Genomic DNA, 12160 nt, shown 5'->3' on the forward strand with positions numbered 1-12160 from the left:
AATCTTTTTGCCCGAGGCCCCTTACACAGGAGAGGTCAATAGGGGTCACTGTGGTCACATGATCAGCTTGCCCCACAAGGGAATGATTTAGCCATCTGCACTGTATCAGCACACAAAGTCTTCAGACATGAAATCATTTTTGCAAATGTCTTGGTGCTGTTAAAGGCACTGGACACTATTGGTAAATACGCCAAATAATTGTCAGCATAAAGACTTACTTGGTATTACGAGCAATGGATAGCTGTTGATAGTAGAAAACATTGCGAGAAACGGCTCCCTCTGAAGTAGTGTAGCTTTTGAGAAAGAGGTAATTTCTCTCTTCAAATAATTAAAAAAAGACTACAGGCCTGGAACCCTTATTTTTGCATCTGAAAACACACAAATTTGTGCAACAAGGGTGTTTTTTCTTTCATTATTCTCTTGCAACTGCGTTGACCACTTAAGACAAAATTTTCACGGGTTTATAATTTTATGCATTGTTGGGATGAACAAAGTGAGAATACTGGTCTTTGACATACCCAAACGTATCCAGTGCCTTTAAGTCGCTTGGTCTAAAGAAGTAACTGCATTAAGATGATGACAGGCCGGATTGTGGGAATACCTTGGCAGGCCTATGGTAGCAATTAGGGATTTTAGTGTTTTTATCACGAGCATCACTGATGCATCTCGTTAGTAAGAATTCAAGACAGTATCATTAGTGGTAATCAGGGGCCGTGTGGGAGGGTTTGCCCTTAACTTTTTCAGCGTCAGACCAGCAGGACCAGTTAGCTTGTCATTTTACAAGTCTCTTGGCTTTTTCATATAGGTCAATCTTTCAAAAGAAACTAGGGATGCTTTGAGCAAGAATTTTGACTGGTCCTTTGGTGTTTAAACCAGCATTTGGCTAAAGGGAGAATGCTGTTATGGTCTGTTAGAATGGTGGAAGGGAAAAAAAAGATTGGTGAGCATGGATAAGTCGTACAAATTCAGGGTTTTTATTTGGGACAGTTGTTTTTAAATGCAATCAGTTTGTCTAAATACCAAATGCTTTGCTAATTAGTTCATCAGGGGCAGCCAAGTATGATAGGAAAGTCAAATGTCAAAATTAATACCTGCAATTATTTTTAAAGGGTCTGGTCATAATTGTTTTAGCATATTGTTGGATTGTTGGTTTCAGCTAAAGTTCAAACCCATGGGTTAAACAAGGAACTGTAGCCAGCATTTCTCGACACAGGGTTTATCTACAAGCAATAAGTATTTTTTAACAAGTTTCTGCTAAGCAAAAATAAGCAGAATGACTCAGGAAGTTTTTTTCTTTCTCATTTTGATTCTGGTTTTGTACAACGATATCTGGTCCAGTAAACATTTTGAGCTTCAATCATTGCACTTGCAGCCATGTGGATTTCTCTTGCAAATTCAGTCTTATTAATCTGATATTTCTCTGGTTGGTGTTTTCACAGAGAATGGTGAGGAGAGGTCCATGATTGAACCGGACTCTAGGGATGATGCCAAACTCAAGGAACTTATTCAGGTACGACAGATACAAAAACAAAACCTTGATGCACAAGAAGATGGGACAGGGATTAAAAACAATGTGCCCTTTTCATGAAATGTGTAAATTGCACATAGTGCTTGCGCACTAACATTTTGGTTGAAAAAAACGAGGGAACATCGCGCTGTTTTATACCAACTAATGGCTGCGTGTTGCAGACGCGATTGTACGTTTGCTTAGTGCACAACTCTATGGTGTTTGTCAACCAACAGGGTCTGTACGCATGCGTGAATGTAATTAGCATATTTCATGAAAAGGGTTCATTGAATTTGTCAATTGAATTTGTGTATTAATTTAATTCTAAATGTCTTCATGCGTGTTGAACAAAAATTCCCTGATTGCAAGATGCAAATGTTGGTTTATTTGTGCCATAAATTGTTTGCTGGTGATATAGACCCCTATGAAGTCAAAAGCCTACACTTTAAAGTCAAACCATAATGCTTTGGAGATTGTTCATCTGGAGTAATTCCAATTTTTTTTGTGTTTTTTTTTCTAGGTTTTGATGGACTGGATCAATGAAGAACTGAAGGAACAGCGAGTCATAGTCCGAGATCTAGAGGAAGATTTACACGATGGTCAAATCCTTGGAAATCTCATAGGTAGGTCTGGTTGGTAGAGTGGCTCCTTCCATTGCCTTCCACCTTTGGGACCCAGGTTTAAACCTGTTGGAGGCAGTGTGTGGATTGGGTTTTCAGTCCCTACCTGACTGCGTGGGTTTTCCCTGGAATCTCCTGGGTTTTCCTCCCACATCTAAAATTACTAACTTCCTTCCTTGTCTTCTCTCTATTAAAGAGATGTAGAATGCAGGATTCGAACTGCCTCTAGCTAACAGGGAAATCTCAGCAAATCTCAGCAAATCTTGTCAAAGTTTGTGCTCACTTGGTCATCGAAATTGCAAGAAAATTATGAAAGAAAAAAACATTCTTGTTGCACAAATTTGTGTGCTTTCAGATTCAAATAATTTATTGGAAAATTACCTCTTCCATTGCTCGTTACTAATAAAGTTTTAATGCTATTGTATTTTGAGTAATTACCAAAAGTGTCCAGTGCCTTTTATTTTATTCTCACATTGTTACTTACATTGCAGAGAAACTTGCTGGCATCAAGCTAGAGGTACGTGAAGTGATGCAATCTGAGGTCTTCCAGAAGCAGAAACTTCAGGTTGTTCTGGACACTGTCAACAAAATCATGAATCTACCTAGATGGAATCAACAGAAATGGAGTGTAGATGGTAAGTAGTGCTACACATTCTTCTTCTTCTTCTTCCTTTCTAGTACAGTTTTCATGATTGAAGATAGTCGCACTGCCAGACACACCAAGGAAAACTCCTTCTCTTTGCGACAAGTGTGTACTCGGGTGTTTAACGTGTGGTGATAGTTTTTGTTTTTATTTTTATTATTTATTTTAAATCTTTGGACATAATTCTTTGTTGGCAAGGGGCCGTCGAGGGTAAGGCAAAAGTTTGAAAAACTGTCATCAAAGCGGTGTGCCCTCCCAGACCTACAGCTTTACGATCTATATCAAGGGCGAAGCAATGGTTAAGTGTCGCGACTGTGAATCAAACCCACACTCTGCTGATCAGATAAAGCAGAGCCTGAGTTTGATTCTCTTTACCACTCGGCCACTATACTTCCATATGTTCAGGTAGAGCCTTATATGCTATGTATGGACATTTTGGTCTGAGTGATGTTTCATATGTGTATAATGCACCTTCATTTTGCAATATCACAGCTATGTCAATTGTTGGACAGAAAATACTGCTTAGCTCTCCATGCTAAACTTATTCTTTCGTCATCTGTGACATGTTTCTTGTGTACATCAAAGAATATGAATGCTATTCTCATTATACAGCACGGGACCTGACTAATTGATTGCACCTCGATTAGAATCTGATTTCATAAAGCTGGGTAGGCAGAAATTATAGGCAGAAATTTTCTGCTCAACAGAAATTTGCAGGATACCAATCACAAATTGTGTTTGGACATGGTGTTTTGGCTGGTACAATTATTCTGGTAATCATTATTTTGTTGTGCTTAGCTACTTTTTGTGCTTAAGCAAGCAGCTTGTATTTTTTAAAGAAAACTTAAGTCACAGGAGCTTCAATAGTTTTAAAGTTTTTGTGTGGCGATTCTTTATACAGCACCAACTTTGTCTCCTCTTTTTTCCCCCAGGTATCCATTCAAAGAATCTTATAGCAATTCTTCACCTCTTGGTGGCGCTAGCATTTCACTTCAAGGCACCCATCAGAATTCCTGAATATGTGTCGGCAAAGGTCGTTGTAGTTCAGGTCAGTCATAAAAATATATTACATCGAGTCAGTTTTCCTTGTGGTTTATTACTTGGTATTTGAAATCAAAAAGTTGGATCACTTTAAGATGATCCCCTGGCATGTTAATCCAGAGGTTCAATTTCCACTCTAGTTTTTTCTTAACATCCCAAACAAAGATACTGTCAAGATAGGCAGACTACCAACATTAGACCTACATGTAGATAGCTTAGTTGGTGCACGTTATTACAAGCATGTTCTAGTCAAACAAATTATTCGACCCCAAATTATTTTTAAACATTCTATATTAAAAATATTTATAGGTTTTAATGAGGTTTTATGTGAAAGCTCTAATCTAATCTGTTTGATGAAAAACAAAAACAAAACAGTTTTGAGTTTTGACAGTAATTACCAATAGTGTCCAGAACCTTTAAATCCATTGGGGAATTCCCCTGATGTTGTCATTGTCCGTATTCTGACTGGGGCCACCAGCACCAGGCAATTAGTGACTGTTATTACTACAGGCTATTGCTACAGGTAGCTTCATTCATAGGCTAGTTGTACCAACGACTCGGCAACTCTCCAGAGAAATCTTTCCACCCCTCCTTTATAGCTGTTGCGCCTAATTTCCCCAGGTAGACTCAGGTTGTGCACTTATGGTATGAGGATTTAAAGGCACTGGACATTATTGGTAATTACTCAAAATAACTGTTGGCATAAAAACTTACTTGGTAACGAGCAATGGCGAGCTGTTGATAGTATAAAACGTTGTGAGAAACGGCTCCCTCTGAAGTAACATAGTTTTGAGAAAGAGGAATATTCTCACTCAAATAAAAAAAAGACTTCAGTCTGAAGGGATCTGAAAGCACACAAATTTGTGCAACAAGGGTGTTTTTTCTTGTATCATTCCCTTGCAATTTGGTAAAATTTTTCAAAGATTTGTTATTTTACAAATATGCTGGGATACACGAAGTGAGAATACTGGACTTTCACAATTACCAAATGTGTCCAGTGCCTTTATACATGGTTATGTACCTTCTGTGTTGAGTTGTTGTGAGTTGACACTTCATAGGATTGGAATTATCTTGGGAGCATCGTCTTCTTTTATAGCCCTACTGTCCTACTTCTCTTCTCTGCAGAAAAAAGATAATTTGCTTGTCACAAATCGGGTCACGGAAGATATTACGACTACAAATGAGTAAGTTTCTGATTTTGTCATAAAGTAGAAATGAAATGGGAAGGTGAAGGATGGGATGTCACTGTATTGGTTCGAACGCATCATTTTGAAGTAATGTGCACAGTTGACGTTGGTGTGAAATTCCACAAATTGGAATAGATTTGTTAAGAAACCTGCTTATGACAGCTAGTTTTAATTTTCAATCGCTAGATTCCTAATTAGATTTTAAGAAACAATCAGTTACAATTTTGATTTAACTAATGGAGTTAAAGTCAAGTACATGTGTATTAATTAGTATTGCAGATATAACCTTTGTATTGTAACTTTATTTGTATTTGTTTGGCGGATAGGTGATAAATATTGTCCTTTGTTTGTTATTTCACTTCACAGAGCAATCGGTGGTAGATTTGGTGAGTATACACTTTTCTTCCCTTTTACATGTAGCTCTTGAGTAGAATAGACTGATTCCCTGAAAACATTCAGAAATAATCCAAGAAGTTAACGTTATCGTTCCAGTTTTATTCACCAGACAAAAAGTCCAAGGACTGAAACATATTTCGCTTACGATTACAAATTAATGCATCAGAAAATAAATTAATTTATTTATAAACAATTAGTAGTAAAGTTACTCAAATTAAGAAGTGTACTTACATATTGTTTCTCGATTTCAGAGAGGGATGCTTTTGATACTCTGTTTGACCATGCTCCTGACAAGCTCAATGTAGTCAAAAAGGTTTGTATGACTTTTTGGTTGTGTCATTGCAAAAGATTGCATGTAATTTAAATTTGACTCGCTCACATTTTGTGATCTCGTGCAATTTTGTTTCCAGAATTTGTTGTGCTGATTATTATTTCTTTTTCTCCAAACAGTCTCTCATTAGTTTTGCCAACAAGCATCTTAATAAAATCAACTTTGAAGTCAGCGACCTCGATAGTCAGGTATGGATTTTTGTCAGTTTGTTTACTTATGTTAAATGCATGAGACTGTTAACCTTGCAGGTTCTTGGCCGTTTTATAAAGGACCAGGCCGATGTTGAGGACCTATACCACACGGCCACGACCCTGCCGGCTTTAAACAGCCGTTTTAAGACATTGTTGCCAGTCTTTTATTCCATTATTTATTCTGTGATTTTGGTGCCACTGAGCTTCTACCTTGGGATGATCCTTGAGTAAGTATTTACGTAGATGGGTCTGCAAATACACTAGAATTTAACTTCTTGTGTGTTATATTGGGCTGTCAGATTGGCATAGTGGCGCCGTGCCTCACCTTCCACCTTTTGGACTCTGGTTCAAATCCCACTAGTGGATTGGGTTTTCAGTCCCAATCTGACTGCTTGGGTTTTTCCTGGGAATAATTCCCTGGGGTTTTCAGTCCCAATCTGACTGCTTGGGTTTTTCCTGGGAATAATTCCCTGGGGTTTTCAGTCCCAATCTGACTGCTTGGGTTTTTCCTGGGAATAATTCCCTGGGGTTTTCAGTCCCAATCTGACTGCTTGGGTTTTTCCTGGGAATAATTCCCTGGGGTTTTCAGTCCCAATCTGACTGCTTGGGTTTTTCCTGGGAATAATTCCTTGGGGTTTTCTTCCCATGTCTGAAACTGAAATTTTATAAAAGTCTTCTCTCCATTGGGTTTTGGCTAGTGAAGTGATAGGGTTTGCTTTTCTGAGAGTCCTTGGGCTTCACAACCAGAATCAATAAATGAAAATTAAAATGATGTCTTTTAAGTAGCTCATTTGAGAAATATCGAGCAAAGATGCACTAATAACTTTTTTTTTTTAAATAATAAAAAAAATTATGCAAGTTCCCCCAAACAAGTTTTATGAGTTTTAAAGATCGAGGAGTAGACTGGATTATATGCTTTTCAACCGATAAGTTTTGCTTGTAAATTAATGTCCTCCTGAAAGTTTTTTGTTTTTTTTTCTCTGCAGTTTCACGACGGTGTTTACTTCATCTTGTTAATGGGTCTTCTTGAGGGGTACTATGTACCTCTCTACAACTATCACGTCACGCCAACAGTGTTTGAAGAAAAGGTATGTACAACCAAAGGCTTTGTATAATTATGACATCATTTACTTTGCTGTGTAGATTTGTTCTTTAAGAACTTGTCTTGCTATGTATTCTACTGCCCCGAAGTAGATGTCAGCATTAGTCAATTTAGTTCTGAAAGAACTGTCCTGCTTATTTAACTACCTGGGCGGAAGGTAGGAAATCTGCTTGCCCTTAGTGGATCGAGGGGATGTCTCGTTATGAACTTCACCGTAGCGGAGTGTGTTCTTAATTGGTCTCAATGTTTTTAAGTAGCCTGCTCTGGAGACTCCTGACCATTGCTAGAATACGTAGGAATCCACCCACTCATGTAGAAATAATTAACCCTTAAGAGACATTGCGGCCACAAACAGCTTGTATCAAAATTCCCATAGCGGCTGCAAACTATTTCCCCTGAAACAAGAGTGTCAAAGAAAAGGTTTCAAACTGAATTGACATTTTCTGTCTTTTTTGGGAGAGAAGTTCCCATTTACAAGGGCCTCAATCAGGACTCAATTTCATAAAGCTGTTAAGAAGAAAATACTGCTTAGCGAATGTCTTTTCAAAGCAAACAAATGAGTGGGGGGCAGTTGCAACAATGTAAACTTTATGGAATTTTGGTTGGTAACCAGTTTCTGTTAAGCAAGATTTGTTTGTGCTTAGCAAGTTTTTATGCTTACACAGGCTTTATGAAATTTGGGCCAGTTCCTTTTTGGGTGGAAAAGCAGTTTGCAACAGCTTAATTATATTTTCTCCAATGATGTAAAGACTATTAAGCAAATAATGAATTTATGATTATAAGTAGTCACTGATAAATGGCATTCAATTCCTGTGTGTCGTCTCTTCTTGTTGTGAAGGTCCACAATGTCAACTTTGCTCTGGATCTGATGGACGACGCGGGTCTTCCGAAAGCTAAAGCTAGAGCAGAGGGTAAGAACGCAAGCATTCATTGCTTTTACAGTATCAGACATTTAGGCCGTGTCCAGCTACGGCTAGATCAACGTGCCTGCCAGTGTTTTAGTACAGACAGATGCGCGCAATCTAGCTGTTGCTGTAACTGAAGGTCGCCATTTCAAACATGGACTTACTGTGCCGCCATCATCTTTGTCATGTACCTCGTGTACAATTGCAACGACGACTACTGTTTCTCATTAGGACCAAAAGGGAACAGACTGTTTTTCCCTTCTAGCCTCTGCCTTCGGGGCCTCCTTGTAATTCTAGACCTGATACTGAATACCTCATCGATCTATTTATTTAGTTATCATTTCGAAAAGTAATAATAAGTGGGAAAATATCCAGAAAAATTCATTGTTTTTCTCTGTACTTCTCTATTTGATTGTGTCATCATACACCCATTTTTGTTTCCCTTGAAACCCATTTAGAAACTGCTGTATTTATTCTTGTGTAGAATATTTGAACATGATTTTATGATTTCAATGTCTTTCGTACAATGCCATGTCAAAAAAGCATGTTGGCTGGGAATGATGGTTAATGACTATCATAATGTACCTTCCTCCTTTAGATGTTGCCCAGTGCCACCTGAAATCTGTTCTCCGCCTCCTTTATGTCATCTTCCTCAAATATAAACAGGGGGACAACAACAAAATCTGAGGTTTCCTTCTCTCTATTCCTGCATTTGAATTTGCCTGGGGTTGTCTTTTTTTTCCTCGTTCTAAATTCTAACAGCAACCGATTTGATCCTCTTTCCTCTCTTGGTAGCATGCAAAATGAAGTCCTTCCCCTGTTCGTCCTCTCATTTTGCCCATGTCCCTTCTCCCTAGATTTAATGATTTGTTTGACTTGCCTTCGCATGTTTACAAAGTATCGTTACCCCATTAACATTGTTACAAACAGTAGCTATCTGTCTTTGATTTGCGTTTATTGCTTTCCATAGTTTTCCAACCTTGGTTGGCAAAAACTTGGGCTGTGACATTACAAAAGAAAGGTCTATAGTCTTCTTTTCACCGCTCACCTTTATCTGCTTGTCATACAAACTGTTATCTTTCAAGCTGTCTTTCGGGCACAGCCTTCTTTGGCTGCTTGAAATGGAGACTATGCATCCAGTGTTTTTATCATGTTTCCGTTTGATGCATTGCATTTTGATTTGGTTTATATTCATCTCATTGATTTATATCATCGTCAAATCAGGTCAGTTATCACAGAGTTTGATGGCAGTCTTTTAGGACGTATTTCTGTTCAGTTTATGCATGATAATTGATGGTTTTGAATTCATCAGGTTGTGTTCCAAACAGTGTGTTTTAACAATGAAGTTTCTCCTACTATATTATTCTTATCTTTTGCCCCACATTTTAAAAGATGTTTTCATTGAGTGATGTTCCATTAAGGTTTTTGTAACATATTAGAGAGCATCCGTTTACAGGAAAATGACCTGAATTGAAACTGTGTTTTTTAACAACTTCCTGTTCAAAATTGTACTTTCTCTATTGTATAGTGTATTCAGTAAATGACAATACATGGGGCCATTTAGAATGTACAATGTTTTAGAACTACAATATTTTTTTCCAATTGTTACAATCTGACCACCCCAAGTTTTGATTTGTTATATTTCAGAGTTGATAGCAAGTAAATTTGGCAAGTACATATCAAATCACAAGTCAATGCTGACAGTGACAAGTGAAGTCACAAGTCAAAAAAATAGCAACTCAAGTCCGATTCGAGTCCAGGTTGCATAACTCAAGTCATGTAATTGTTGACAGGTTTTATAAAACAAAGTAATGCCGCAATGGTAGCAGGTACTTCATTTCAATGTTCTCTCAGCTGAGGGAATTTTTTGATGGCTTTTCCTTGCTTGCAACTATGTAGTTGAAACGAAAGAGAAAAAAAAATTCCTGCAAAATCTCCATCATGTAGGTCGGCTTCGGGGTGGGGTAGTGCATAAAGCACTCGCCTCTCACCACAATTATTTCGAAAACAGGTTTTTAACATCGATTATTCTGAATTGGCCTATTGACCTATTGAAGATAGTGTAACTGACATGCATGATAAATAATATTATTCTGATTTGGACCAATACTTTGAGCAAAGTCATCAAACTCGCTTTAATTTGACTTTGCATCAATGACGATCGAAGATTTGAAGGTTTGAGATTTCTGAATGAACTTGGAAAATGCCTGAATGTTTGACTGCTGTGAATTATAACACCATAACTAATGAATTTTCATTATGGTTATTGATTGTCTTTGTTCTTTCATCCAATTAGATGTCGTCAACCAGGACCTGAAATCCACAATGAGAGTCCTGTATAACATATTCACCAAGTACAAACACCTGACATAGGAACAACAGGGGGTGCTTTATCCTTAGCAACTTAGACTACAACTCTTGCCTGTCACTAGAGGGCGACAAATAGCCAATCTTGTACATAACAATATATTCATGTGTATAAAAAACAAATTGTTTTAGTTCTTTTAGTTATCATGAAGCATATTATTTTGTGGTGTCTAAGTCATTAACAATATTGGAAATAATAACATGCCTAAGTTCCACATGATGGATTGGGACGTCGTCAGTCGATAACATCTTTGCATAACTACAAAGTATAACCTGACATTTTTACCATCATGTTACTGGGCCCAATTTCATGGCTCTGCTTGCTGCCACATTCTGCATTTGAGAGCACCATTCTTCGCTTATAGGACAAGCAGTAGTGGTGTAAGCAAAGAATTCCTAGTAACATGGACTAAGCAGAAATTCCCTGCTAACCTGTGAAATCTGCTTGACGTAAGTGCGGAATTCGCTGCTTCCGTAAGCCCTGATTATTTGCTTATGAATAGCAGAGCCATGAAATTGGGCCCTGTAAGTATGTAGGTGTCTTCGGACTAGGGTTAGTGATGATTTCCTCATTTTGACTGTGTTACCCATGTTTACAAAAAGAGTGACCTTGTATGTTCCCGCTCATTTCCTGGCAGGCAAGATACTACACTGGTGTTATGGAAACATGCACACTGTGTGTCATAAATTCAACATAATTATAAAAGATAAACAGCTGGGTTCAATTCCATAGAGCACAAAAAAGTAGCTAAGCACAAAACAATTATGCTTACAAGAATAAGGTTACCAACCAATATACTATCTCACAAGTACTATCTGTTGCTGGTATCCTGCTTATTTTTGCTAAGCAGAATTTTTAAAGCAGGCAGCTCTAAGAAATTGGCCCCTGGACAAGTCTTGAGAGGTGCCTGCCTTCCTTCATACCAAAATTTGATAAAAAAGACAGTTCAATCTCAATGAATAATACAATTTGTATGTGCTCTTAGGATTTGAGCTGTGTAAAAACCATGCCTGCAGAAAGTCCATAGGCTCTGTGGCTCGTTTGTAAACATGTGATGTCACAGGTCACATGGTCTATGCCCCCATTCTTTCAGGTTGTAGATGAAGCAGTTGAAAAACATTTAAAATGTTGATACTCATTTTAATGTTTAAAATTGTCACAATTTATCAGTAATGTATGTGCCCAATCTAAAGAAAACATAGTGCTTTAGTCAGTTCTCAACTGCGCTGCATGAACTAACTCTAAAGTAGCTTAAATACGCGTAGTTGACTCATTCTGATTTTGATTATTTAATATTTATACTAATCTTTCTGATGATAAAAACAATTATTGTTTTAGGTTATAATGTATTAAATAATTATTATTGTATTAAATAATGATTATATTTTTGGACATTTGGGTTTCTTTTTCAGTAAGGGAATAATTAAAGGCAGGGTATACCTTTGGTTGATGACCATAAAACAAAAATTATTTGGTAAAGAGCACTCTGAAGAGCTGTTGATAGTAAAACAAAAAACACTGTTTGAATTGACACCCATTGAAGTAAATTGTTGTTTTAGAGAAAGACTTGATTCTTAACACAGAAGTTTATCTGAAAAGGGCTACAGGCATGAAGACTTTCTCGGGCGACTAAAAGACACAATTCTATGCAACAAAAGTTTTTTTTTTCTTTCATTATTTTCTTGCAACTTCGATGCCCAATTGAACCCAACTTTGCACATTTTGTTATGCACTTAATAGGATACTGGTCTTTGACAATAACCAAAAGTATATCCTTCCTTTAAATCTGTATCAGATGTCATAAATAATGTAGGACTGATTCAGGGTAACATATCAATCTTATCGAAATACTTTTTTGTTACAAATATG

General features: G+C 37.4%; 1 protein-coding gene across 2 annotated transcripts in view; it reads left to right on the top strand.

The window, feature by feature from the left end:
- Nucleotides 1-12043, top strand: part of LOC117291251 (beta-parvin-like) — an 18425-nt gene extending 6382 nt beyond the window's left edge. For both annotated transcript variants that reach the window (XM_033772873.1, XM_033772874.1), the window contains exons 3-13: nucleotides 1440-1510; nucleotides 2028-2130; nucleotides 2619-2762; nucleotides 3703-3818; nucleotides 4937-4995; nucleotides 5365-5384; nucleotides 5646-5707; nucleotides 5845-5913; nucleotides 6903-7004; nucleotides 7857-7929; nucleotides 10220-12043. In XM_033772873.1, the coding sequence (XP_033628764.1) occupies nucleotides 1440-1510; nucleotides 2028-2130; nucleotides 2619-2762; nucleotides 3703-3818; nucleotides 4937-4995; nucleotides 5365-5384; nucleotides 5646-5707; nucleotides 5845-5913; nucleotides 6903-7004; nucleotides 7857-7929; nucleotides 10220-10296 (896 nt within the window). In that variant the 3' untranslated portion in view covers nucleotides 10297-12043. The remainder of the gene's footprint in view (nucleotides 1-1439; nucleotides 1511-2027; nucleotides 2131-2618; nucleotides 2763-3702; nucleotides 3819-4936; nucleotides 4996-5364; nucleotides 5385-5645; nucleotides 5708-5844; nucleotides 5914-6902; nucleotides 7005-7856; nucleotides 7930-10219) is intronic.
- The last annotated feature ends 117 nt before the right edge of the window (nucleotides 12044-12160 follow it).

This window comes from Asterias rubens, chromosome 6, assembly GCF_902459465.1.
Source record: "Asterias rubens chromosome 6, eAstRub1.3, whole genome shotgun sequence".
NCBI classification, from domain to species: Eukaryota; Metazoa; Echinodermata; class Asteroidea; order Forcipulatida; family Asteriidae; genus Asterias; species Asterias rubens.